This window comes from Colobus angolensis, unplaced genomic scaffold (genome assembly GCF_000951035.1).
Source record: "Colobus angolensis palliatus isolate OR3802 unplaced genomic scaffold, Cang.pa_1.0 Scaffold398, whole genome shotgun sequence".
NCBI classification, from domain to species: Eukaryota; Metazoa; Chordata; class Mammalia; order Primates; family Cercopithecidae; genus Colobus; species Colobus angolensis.
In genome coordinates, this window is record NW_012117354.1 from 909,121 (window position 1) to 921,984 (window position 12,864).

General features: G+C 38.2%; 1 protein-coding gene across 1 annotated transcript in view; it reads left to right on the forward strand.

The window, feature by feature from the left end:
* The first annotated feature begins 236 nt into the window (after positions 1-236).
* The window catches only part of MMS22L (MMS22-like, DNA repair protein), a 138,518-nt gene continuing 125,890 nt past the window's right edge, over positions 237-12,864 (forward strand). The window contains exons 1-6 of the mRNA XM_011955161.1: positions 237-426; positions 858-1,097; positions 2,011-2,136; positions 4,109-4,158; positions 9,932-10,019; positions 10,113-10,290. Coding sequence (XP_011810551.1) covers positions 934-1,097; positions 2,011-2,136; positions 4,109-4,158; positions 9,932-10,019; positions 10,113-10,290 — 606 coding nt within the window. The 5' untranslated portion in view covers positions 237-426; positions 858-933. The remainder of the gene's footprint in view (positions 427-857; positions 1,098-2,010; positions 2,137-4,108; positions 4,159-9,931; positions 10,020-10,112; positions 10,291-12,864) is intronic.

Here is a 12,864-nt window from a genome sequence, read left to right on the forward strand (position 1 = left end):
GCAGTTCCGTTTTTTTTTACCAGGCCCCTCCTTCCAGTCGAACGCACCAATTAAAGGTACAAAAAAAAAAAAAAAGTTTATCTGTACCTTGTCCCGGGTTGACTGACTCTCGCGAGAATTCGTGGAGCTCCGACTGTTTCCGCGCAGATATCGCGAGGCGATTGGTAGCCGGGGGAGGGCTGCGCCGTGGCCCTGCCTTTCCGGAGCGCGGGCGCGCCGTGGCGGGAATTTTGCCTGTTTGCGGTTTAGACCCCACAGATTCCTAGTGGTGGTATGAGTCACAGGAGGTAGATTTCGGGAGTTGGAAGTGTGAGCAGGTACGACAGGCACCTCGGGTAACCGACGCACCGGGTCCTTGCTGCAGCCGGGTGCGCGGGATACCGGCACCCAGCCTTCTCCGCCTGAGTGCTGCCGGGCGTGGGCCTGGTGGGTCTCGCCTCCTCCTTGGAGGGTTGAGGTTGGCTCCTAGGGACTGGTTTCCTGGTTTCCTGGTTTCCACCCCGAGCCGGGGAGGGAGCGTTCTCCACCTTGCTGCTAGGAAACGGGCGGAGAGTGGTTTAGAAACCTTGCGGAGGGCGAAGTTCTAGGCGAGCCCGGGACGCTCTGTCCTGCAGCCATTTCTTTGCTTTTCACCTTATCCTGGGCTGCACAGTCCGACCTAGTGGGCGGATTTCGAAGTCCCTGCCACAGCCAGTTGGTTGTGCATTTTGTCTTAAGTTCTGACAGCCTTGAGGGGCGGAGCGGCAGGGGAGGATTGGAAATTTGGCTTCTGGGTTTGTTCGTTTTTCCTTCCTGCTGGCGGACCAGTCCTGGGAAGTTTCTGAAGTAACCCCCAGTCTCTCGGCCCCCACCTACAGGAATTTCTTCACACCTTCTCTTTGGAGCCCTTAATGTTACGACGAACCCCAAACATTTCAGAACATGAAGTAAACAATGGAGAACTGTTCTGCCGCATCGACGTTCCTGACTGACAGTTTAGAGCTGGAACTGAGGACAGAATGGTGCAAACCTCCTTACTTTTCTTGTGCTGTTGACCACAGAGGAGGAGGAAAACATTTTTCTGGAGAATCCTACCTCTGCAGCGGAGCCCTTAAGCGGTAGGTAAAGCTCAGAGACATTTTCCCTCATCTGATTATTCGCCAGATTTTTAGGAATGTTAGTTATTTCAGCCCATTAAACTTGAGTGTTCACCAGATCATGTTTTATAAATCAGCTTAGTATATCATAAGGGTACAAATGATTATCAGTTCTGCTGCTGGCTTCTTGGTAAGGGCATATCTAAAGCATTTGGGGTATTAGGGAAAACTTCCTTGGTAACTGATGTGCCCTTACTGTAGGGAGCTGGGCGCTAATTTTTCTTTTACTTAAAGTGAATTCCTAGCTATCTGAGCCTTTTGAAATAGTATTTCCTTCTAAAGGGTGTGATAATATTCTAGAGCTTTCCAGTAATTTTTAAGAAAGACAAACATTTTTTATTGCCCCGTTCCTTTTAATGCTACCTATTTTGCTTCAGGCAGCTACATACATATTACAGTAAAACTGCTGTTCTTGAAATATTTTGGTAGTACCTGCTGAGGCAGTTTCAGTCAGGAAACTGTTTTTGTTGACTTTATAGTTATACGTTGTGAGAGACCTTAAATAGAATACCCAACTTCATTAATTGGATACTGTTCTCCAGACATGGCTCAGAGTAACTGTTAGCAGTTTCAACAATAAATGTACCCTAGCAGGATAAAATTCTACAACTGAAGACTGCTGGTGAAGACAGGCAGAAATATGTGTTTTAGAATCCGTGTTGATTTTTCCTCATACATTACACTTTAGTCGTACATTTATCAATATAGAAGATTGACATTTTAATACAGTCTAGCTATTGTGATCTTGAATATGTAAAGTACGAAGGCATTTTCTGACTTTTTATACATGTCATGTATAATATGGATTCAAATAATGTAAAGGTATGGTACTTAGTTTACCTTTTATGGGATTAAAACCTAATTTTCATTTCAGATTGATTTTGAATCTTGATCCTTTACCAACTAATTTTGAAGAAGACACCTTAGAAATATTTGGCATTCAGTGGGTTACTGAAACAGCATTAGTGAATTCATCTAGAGAGCTCTTTCATTTATTCAGGTATTTCCTCGTTTTAACTTTCTGTGAGTGTAGGTGTTGTTCACTTGTGTAAATTACATTGTTGGGTGGCTTCTTAATACTGATACTACAAAAGACCAGGAGAATTGTGCAGGTTGCTCACTTGATTATCTTACCAGTAAGATATCAAGCAGCAACACCTGATGAGTAATGGTTTTAATGAGTTGTGTTTTATTTTCAGAACCTTTATTCTTGGCATTTGACATCATGTATTGAGAAATATTTAAGGCTTTGAACTATGATTTTGGAAGAAAATTAAAATACTTTTGTTGTTCAATAGCCATAGTGTTTCAGTGATCTTTAGAGTATGATCTTTCCAAATAAATTGTTTAGATTGTGTAATAGAAATATTAATTCTCTATTTGGACAACATTTAAAATTCTTTTAATGAAAAAATTTAAGCATACACAAAATAATATAATGAACATCCGTATACCCTCCTTCAGTTGCAGTAAACAACTTTTTATTACATTTCCTTCGTATGTCTTGTCTCCTCTTCTTTTGACTTAAGTATTTGTAAGCAAATCCTAGGCATCATGTCATTTCACCCATAAATACTTGAGTATGAATTTCTTAAAAATACAGGCTTTTTAAAAACGATGAGGACGGCTAGGCACGGTTGCTCATGCTTGTAATCCCAGCATTTTGGGAGGCCAAGGCGGGCAGACCACGAGGTTGAGAGTTTGAGACCAGCCTGACCAACATGGTGAAACCCCTTCCCTACTAAAAATACAAAAATTACCCAGGCGTTGTGGTGCGCACCTGTAGTCCCAGCTACCCGGGAGGCTGAGGCAGGAGAATTGTTGGAACCTGGGAGGCGAAGGCTGTGGTGATTCGAGATTGCCCACTGCACTTCAGCCTGAGTGACAGAGCGAGACTCTTGTCTCAAAAAAAATCCCTATTAATAAAAATTAAAGTTCTTCATTATCACGTAAGACACAATTCATATTCAGATTTTAGGTAATTTTAAACAGGAGTCAGTTATTGAAACCAAATTATTCCAAAACACAGTAAAAATCTCTGTGATACATTTAAAGGAAAATGGAGAGGTGGAAGGAATTCTCCCACTATCATCCCATGAAACCTTTTGAAGAGACTTAACTGTATCTATGCCATGTCATACGTTTTATTGAGAGAACAGGCTAAGTGAGCGAGGCTTTAGGACATAGGTTATAAATGTGGGTTAATTTTTAAAGTGTTTGAAATCAACTAGGAAGAATAGCAAGAAATTACTATCAGGAATTAAGATGGAACATTATAAAATAGCTTTCCCTGATAACTTTAGTCTACATTATTCCTTTTTTGGACTTCCATTGTTTAACTGATACAGTTTAAAATTTTAGTATGTAACTGTTAACCTAGAATGTTTTATGTATCTTAAACTTCCTTTTTTTTCTTTTTTTTGTGAGACAGAGTCTCGCACTGTCACCTAGGCTGGAGTGCAGTGGCGCTTCTTTGCCTCAGCTTCCCAAGTAGCTGGGATTACAGGGGCCCGCCACCACGCCCGGCTAATTTTTGTGTATTTTTAGTAGAGATGGGGTCTCACCATGCTGGCCAGGCTGGTCTTGAATTCCTGACCTCAGGTGATCCACCTGCCTTGGCTTCCCAAAGTGCTAGGATTACAGGCGTGAGCCACTGCACCCCGTCTTAAACTTCTTAAAGATATAAACAGTATCTTGATGATGGTGAAGTCTGTGGTATTTGAAATAATTTTTGAGATATATGCAGTCTTTAATAGATACTTTTGGAAGATCGGGCAAGGATGTATTTTATCTTAAAGTTTTCATTACCTGAAGCTGATCCTTTAATTAACAGTCACAAGGTATTAATCGTCATCCCCAAATAGAAGAGGTATTGAAGCTGTGTAGTAGATTTGGAAACATTATCCATGTAATTGTTACATGCTTTATAAAGTGTTCTAAAATTAACTCTCACCTTACATTTTTCAAATTAGGCAACAACTATACAACTTGGAAACCTTGTTACAGTCCAGTTGTGATTTTGGTAAGTTTAAAGTGTGTTTAATGGCAAAAGGGAATGGTGCTGCATTATAGTGAGTTGCATATGGGTCCATGATGATGTAATTGGGATATCATGATAATATGGAGGAAGCATTAGGCCAGAAGTTTATGAACTTAGTATGCAGAAAAAGTATAACTTTAAATTTTGTTGTACCTGAGATATATAGTATTTTCCCAAATCTGTAGATTTTAAAGGTAAAACCAACTTAAGGAAGCTAAACTTCTCTGAAGAAAATTAGTACTTGTTTTGGAGGTAGGGAGTGGGATAGAGAACTTAAATAAGAACTAAAAAGTGTCAGACCTCATGCTCTCTTCTTGATTTTCTTTTCTGCTTTTTTGTTTGCTTTTGGTGTTTAATGGATTACTGATTTCTTTTTTTTTTTTTAGATTGGTATCTTTATTTTTTTTTTTCTTTTGATACTGAGTTCCACTCTTTTGTCGAGGTGGAGTGCAAGAGTGCCATCTCACCTCGCTGCAACCTCTGCCACCCGAGTTCAAGTGATTCTCCTGCCTCAGCCTCCCGAGTAGCTGGGATTATAGGCACCCGCCACCACCCCCAGCTAATTTTTGCATTTTTAGTAGAGATGGGATTTCGCCGTTTTGGCCAGGCTGATTTCAAACTCCTGACCTCAGGTGATCTGCCCACCGTGACCTCCTGAAGTGCTAGGATTACAGGCATGAGCCACAGTTTGTACAGTTAAGGTAGTAAAGGGAATTGAAGGTCAGTGTGTTTTAGTGCAGGCTGCTTCTCCTTTCTAGTAATTTTGGTGCAGTGCAGTGTTTAGAATCATGGCCTTGTCACCCTGGCTTCCAACCCTAGCTAATTGAGGGTCTTATGCCAAGTAATAGTTGTAACTTTGTTGAGCATGTTAAATGCTTAACACAGTGTCTATCATTAGTGATGCCTAGCAACCAAAGACTACCTGGAACACTTCTGGTCAAACAGAAGTTTATTAGATTATGAAAAAAGGAGAAATACAGATTATGAGGAAAAGCTGGGGCTTGTCAGTAAGAGGGAGTAGGAAGGGACTTGTGATATGTTTGGTAATTTTGGGTAGGGCTTAAGGGGGATAAGGCTATTTTCTGGATTGGATGCTGTTAATTAGCAGGGGCAATTTGAAGAGTGGGTATTTTAATTTTTATCTAGGAGGTGAGACAAAGGGAGGGTCCTAATTAGTAAAGAAGTATTGTCCTGGTCACTGGAAGAGGGAGGATGTGTTTTTTTTTTTTTCTTTTTTGTGTGTATGTTTTGTTTGGGGTGTGTGTGATTGCATAGTGCCATGTTTTGTATTCAGACATGGTTACAGAGGTTTTGTTTTTGTCTTGTTTCACTATAATGAGTGGCCCTGTATCATTATTATTTATTATTATTATTATTTTTTTTGAGATGGAGTCTCGCTCTGTCACCCAGGCTGGAGTGCAGTGGCATGATTTTGGCTCACTGCCACCTCTGGTCCCCCGGGTTCAAGCAATTCTCCCTCCTCAGCCTCCTGAGTGCTAGGATTACAGGTGCACGCCACCACACCTGGATAATTTTTGTATTTTTAGTAGAGATGGGGTTTCACCATGTTGGTCAGGCTGGTCTCGAACTCCTGACCATGTGATCTGCCTGCCTCGGCCTCCCAAAGTGCTGGAATTACAGGTGTGAGCCACCACGCCTGGACTATGTTTTACAAAAATTTGTTTATTTTCAGTAGGGAATACCATGGCCTAGCTGTTAGCTATCAGCTTTTAGGCTGTTTTATATGTTTTGTTTTCTTAGTATGTTATGTGATTTGTAAATGTTAAGGTATTATTGTTTCATTATCATCTGATGAGTTCCTGGTTCATGCTGGGTACTGTGCAAGGTACTGATGAATCAAAGAGGAAAAATATGCTGCTGATGAGTTTGCAGTTGTGTAGACAGTAAGACATGCAAGCATACGTCAGCTTGGTAAATGAAACAGTACTGTGATAAAGGAATGTACAAGCTGCTGTGGGAGCCAAGGGCTTTGTCTGTCTGTGAGCTCATCACTAAATGATGCCAGATCTGGGTCTTCATAGATGGGAAGGAATTAGCTAGGCAAAAGATTCAGGAAAAGGTTTTCGGACAGGAAGAATTCCAGGCAGGAAAAAAAAAAGAAAAAAGAAAAAAAAAAGTATAAACAAAGACGTGATGTGTGTAAAAACATAAAAGTTTAGAGAGCATGGAGTAAATATTAATTACATATGGTTGGATCAGAATGTATGTGAGTAATGAATTTGGAAGGGATGAAAGCAGAGTTGGCTTTGTAAACCATGACAAAGAGTCTGATTTTTATTTTGGAACTCCTGGGGAACCACTAAAAGATTGTAGTGGAAAGAACTGGAATACCTTTACATAGAATGACTGAAGTAAATTGGGTTCATGGAAGGCATTTATTATGATAGATTATTATTATTACACTTATTAACCTGAAACCACTACAGTGGACTATTTGTTAAGATGGTTGTTACACTGACATTTTGGCTGTTTTTGTTGCTTAAAAAAACTTTTAATGATAGATTTTGGACACAAGTTAGTAGTGTTAAATATTATCTGTACATGAACTTGTTCCTGCCATGTAGCTGTGTTCATTAACTTGTGTAGCTACCCTTGGCCCTCAGCCGTCCCAAGAAGTCCCTATGTAGGGTTACTTAGTTACTTACTGCCAGATGAGTATAGTTCTTGTTCTAATCGTTATGCTTCCAGGGTTAATTTCCCGTTGAGGCAGAATAACATACATAATAACATTATGTTTTGCTGATAGCTGTTTTTTTCCCCTCATTCTCGCTGTCTCGAGACAGGGTCTCACTCTGTCGCCCAGGCTGGAGTGCAGTGGTGTGATCATGACTCATTGCAGCCTTGACCTCCTGGGCTCAAGCAGATCCTCCCATCTCAGCTTCCCAAGTAGCTGAGACTACAGGCTCACAGCACCATGCCTGGCTAATTTTTTAATTTTTTGTAGAGATAGGGTCTCACTACGTTGCCAAGACTGGTCTCAAACTTCTGGGCTCAAGTGATCCTCCCGCCCTGGCCTCCCAAAGTGCTAGCATTATAGATATCAGCCACCACACTCAGCCAAGAGCTATTCTTAAATATGGTTGTTGGTGTTACCCTGTCTCAGCTATTGTGTTTGTTTTTGTCTCTAGACATTCCTTACGGATTTTTTTAAATGTCTTCCATTTCTGACTACATGCTTGTTTTCATCCATCTTGAATATATGGAGTGTATATTATAACCAATGTTTTTAACCTTGTTGCTGCTGTTAATAATTCTTTTTTTTTTTTGAAGTGGAATCTCGCTCTGTCACCAGGCTGGAGTGCAGTGGCGCCATCTCGGCTTACTGCAACCTCTGACTCCCTGGTTCAAGTGATTTTCCTGCCTCAGCCTCCTGAGTAGCTGGGATTACAGGCACATACCACCACACCCAGCTGATTTTTGTATTTTTAGTAGAGATGGGGTTTCATCATGTTGTCCAGGATGATCTTGATATCCTGACCTCATGATTCACCTGCCTCAGCCTCCCAAAGTGCTGGGATTACAGGTGTGAGCCACCACGCCCAGCCAGTAATTATTTTATCGCTGTCATTTCTGAAACTGTATTTATAAGTTTTTCTCCTGGTTCTGTGATGTATTTTTCTGCTTCTTTGAATATGTAGTAATGTTTCATTGTGAAATGAACATTATGGGTTCAAGAACATTGTTGCTTTCTGGATTTTTTTAATTCCTTAAACTAGATGTTGAATTTTGTTCTGGCTTGCTATTGTACAGTTGTAATCCAGTGGCTCTTTTTGGGGCTTGCTTTACATTTTGGTAGGACTTTTAAAAAGCAGTCTTTAATGTTAATTTAGCCTAGTAAATTAGCCTAGTAAGGCTTTTGAGAATTCTTTCTTATGCCTGGTCTATTATGAGATTTTTTTCATACTTGCTGGTGAGAACTTGAATTATTTCCTGGCTTGTGTACTCTTTATAGGGAATTGTTTTCTGGTGTTTTTCCCTGGCCTTGGGTAATATTTTTCATGCTTGAACAAATCAGTGCTTAGTCAACTCTCAAAGGGACCCTTCTGTACCCTTCCAGAACTCTATTTTGTATAGCTTCTTTCTTCTTGGGTACTTTTGCCCTGCAAATTTGGACTTCCCGAAACTTGGATCCTATATCTCCTCATCTCAGAGTGAGTTGGACTGTATTTGGGTTCTCTTCCTCATATTGCAGCCTGGAGACTGCCTCTAGGTGGGGAGCTGGTGTAGTTGTAGGGCTCAGTTTCTCTCTGGGAGAGCAATCTTATATTGTCTTGTGTCCAGCGCCAGAAACTTGCTTGATGTAATTTTTATGGTTTTCAGTTTTACAGTGGGAGATGGAGCAATCTGATTATTTTACTCCATCTTGCCTGGATGCAGATGTTCATTGCAGTTATTTTTAAGAGAGTACTGCCTTTATGGGCTGGGAATTATGAAAATTGGGATGATACGACTTTTTATGGGTGAAATATAGCCATAGAAATGCAGCTTAATATGGAGGTATTTACACAACTACTTCACACTTATGCTTCTGTTCTGCCAAAGTAGTGGCCATGATTGTTCATTTGAATTAAACTTCAGTTTTATGTTTAGTATGGGTGTAAATTTGTAACCTATAATTCTCATCATGTTTTCTTTGCTTTTGTTTACTAGATTGTCTCTTACTCATTCTCTCTATAATGATTATCAGTGTTTTGCCCATGGTAACTACCTTGATAATTATTGCTGATACAAATGCTGAAGTAAGTGAGGGAAAGCTGAGGTGGAGTGAGGTTGGCAGAAAGACAGCAACTATTAAAAGGTCGTTCAGAACTTTATAAATTATTATTAAGAGTTTTGATTTTATTCTAAATATAGTAGGTATTCTTTCAAGAGTTTTGACTTGGGAACAAGATATATTGATACACACTTTAAGCAGATTTTTTACTTGGTGTATAGGGGGACGAAAGAGAGCATGGAAAGACCTGTGAAGAGTGCTATTGTGGTGTTTAAGTGCTTATAGGGGAAAGGGATAGTTTCAATGTATATTTGGTTATAAACTTAATAGGACTCTGAAAGATTAGATATGAGGTTAAAGGAAATGGAAGAATCAAGAACTACATAGGCTACTGGTGGCACCATTTGACGAAATGCTGAAAACAAGGGCAGCGTGAACAGGTTTTGAAAGAAATCAAAGGATATATTATTTGCACTGTCTGAGCAATCCAAGTATAGGTGTTAGGCAGTTTAACATGCAAGATCTGGAGTGCAAAGGAGAGATGTGGGTTGTAGATAACCCCTTTAGAGTCATTACCATTTATTATTAAAGGAACTGATGAGATCATGCATATGGGAAGAGATATACAGAGAGTAGAGAATTCAGGACTGAGTCCTGAAGAGGCCATATTAATAATAGAATTGAGGAGGAGGAGCCAATAAAAGAGGGGTAGGACAAAGGACACATGAGGAAGAAAGAAGACTGTCACTATGTGGCACCATGAAGCCAGGTGTAGCTAGTGCTACTGTGGGAGCAAGTTACTTGAGGGTAGGCACTGTCCATTAGATTGAGCAATGTGGGTTTGATTGGTGACTTTAATAAGAGCATTTTTTGAGGAGTAGTGGGGAGCAAGAACCATATGAGAATGTTTAATATAAAATGTTACAAGATAGAGAATTGCTGCTGGTGTGGCTTACAACATTTTTTGTCACTGCCCATGATAATTATTTGAACTATTAATATTATCTATTTTGGTTTCAGGGAAGGTATCAACTCTGCACTGCAAAGCAGACAATATTAGACAGCAGTGTGTACTATTTCTCCATTATGTTAAAGTTTTCATCTTCAGGTAGGATATCAGATGAGTATTTTGATCACCACATGAATTTCTGTGTGTATTCATACAGACTCTGGTTGTTTATTTTATCTAATTATTTTTTAGGTATCTGAAAGTACAGAATGCTGAGAGTCATGTTCCTGTCCATCCTTATGAGGCTTTGGAGGCTCAGCTTCCCTCACTGTTGATTGATGAGCTTCATGGATTACTCTTGTATATTGGACACCTATCTGAACTTCCCAGTATTAATATAGGAGCATTTGTAAATCAAAACCAGATTAAGGTTTGACTTGTTTCATTTAATTTTTAAGTTATCAGCTTTTTCTCCCCACAAGGAATATTCATTCAAGAAGGAGATAAATTAGTCAAAATTACAGCTCTGCAACCTGACTGCCTGTGTTGAAATTCTTGCCCCCCATCCTCCTTTTATTATGTGCTCTTGGGCAAATGACATCTCTTGCCTCAGCGTCCCCATCTGTGTAATTCTTATAACTTACTAGAATCATTGGGAGAATTAAATAAATTAATATACATGAAGTTATTAAAACATAGTATTCATTGAGTCAGTAGCTATTCTCTTGATTTATGACAGTATAAATGTCTGAAAATTTTAAAGCAAATGAAATAATCTTTATTTTCTAAAATTTTTATCATATATTACAGTAAGATTCAAGATCAGCTTATTAAAAGAAACTTCCAAGACCACATCATTATGTGTATTCTGATTTTTGAGGCCTTTAAGATTGTTTTGACTCTGCCCTTTTTTTCCTTCCTGTGATAATCATTCCTTCTGAAGTTTGGTTTTTAAAAATTTATATTGTTACCGTGCCTAGCTTACAGATAAGTAATAGATTCTCCCTATGAAAATGGGAGCTTGTATGAATAACAAATTATTTATACAATAACAAATTATGGTAATTCACAGTGAGATTCCCTGAAGTCTCAACCCCTTTCATTATATTTGACTTTACCATTTTGAATAATATTTACTCTTTATGAACATATCTTTGTTAAAATATAAAAACAGCTGAGCATGGTAGCTCATGCCTGTAATCCCAATACTTTGGGTGGCTGAGGCAGGAGGAGTGCTTGAATCCAGGATTTGAGACCAGCTTGGGCAACATAGGGAGACCCCATCTCTACAAAAAATTAAAAAGTTAGCCCAGGGTGGTGGCACATACCTTATAGTCCTAGCTACTCAGGAGTTTGAGGTGGGAGGATCATTTGAACTCAGGAGGTCGAGGCTGTGGTGAGACATGACTGCACCATTGCATTCCAGCCTGGATGACAGAGCAAGACCCTATTTCAAGAAATAAAATGAAATAAATAGAATTAAATGTTTACATGTTTCTGTGAAATGTAGCAGAAGCAAGTTGACTTTTTTATCAGAGATCAATATATGTAATAATAAAAGCAAATAAAGTTCTAACTGAATTTACAAGTTAGTATATCTAATCCATAGAAAACAAATAGGTAATTGCTTTTAATTATGTCATTTAATAAAAAGATTCATGAATAGATTATTGAGGGAGGGATATTTTCCTTATTAGTTTCTGTAAGTTGGAATGGTTTTTGTTTTCTAGTTATCCATCAAACATGTAAGAAATAAAAATGAATAATTTATATAGCAGCAGAAATAAAAATTTGTGCACTAGGGTCCTCAAACTAGATACTGCCTTTCATAGGCTTTTTAATTAGGCAGACTTGAAAAGATAGGTTATTTGAAGCTCAGAAGAGTAAATTTTTAAAGCAGGGGAACTTTATAGTCTTCAAAAAATAAAAAATCACACACTAAAATATGTTCTTTTCTGAAACAAAAAAGCATAATAGAAAGCATCTTTCAAGACTGTGTTTATATATTTGTTATAACAATCTTATATAAGAAATGTTTTGTTTTCATTGGTATTTCCAGTTGAACTTCTTTTATTATTTTTTAGGAACCCTCTAGATATATATTAGTTGTTGGGAATTATGTATTGCAAATATTTTCTTTTATTTACTTTTTTTTTTTTAATTTACTTTTTCATTAAGTAAGCTGACTTTCCAGGTAGATTTGAATTTTTTAGACAGTTGTATTTTTCCATTTTTTGTTTTATCTATGCTGTTAAAATATTTTGATTGTTGCTTTTATCTCTTTAATTCGTGTTATTTTTAAGTATGCACTGAGGTGAGAAGTCTAACTTTAGTTTCTTGCAAATGCATAAATTAAAACTCTTATTTTTTATTGAATGACCCATACTTTTCCCATTGATTTGAGATGCCACATAAATTCATTTCTGTCTTCTCTGTTCTTTCTGTTATCTATTTCTGTCCCAATACGATTTTGTCAGTGTAGCATTTTATTTTGTTTGTATACCTAATAACACCAGTCTACTCTTCATCATTCTTTCTCTTTGTTTTAATGGAACACGTTACATCATTTTTTTTATAGTACTTATTTTTATAGTGATGCTAAATTCTGACAGGAGGAAGGTTAGTGATAACCCAGTATAACATAGTACTTGAAAGTGCTGAGTTTTGACTCAGATAGAATTGAGTTTGAATCCTAATACATGAATTGAGAGAGAAATTTTTTCACCTCTTTTTACTTCTGTTCCTTAATGAGATGACAGTGACGTCTACATGACACTCTAAAGTTCTTTTGTTAAAATATTTTATAGGAGTTCCTGGGTACTCATACATTAAAAAAAATTTCCTAGCTAAATTCTAAAACAAAATTATGAAAACACGTGCTTAAAAAAATTCTTTTACTGCCTTGCAGCTATAGTAGAATCAGAGGTTGGCTGGAAGGTACCTTTACTATACAAGTCTATTCAGCAGCCCCAAGGTGGGTTTGTCTTAAACCAACAGATGAAAA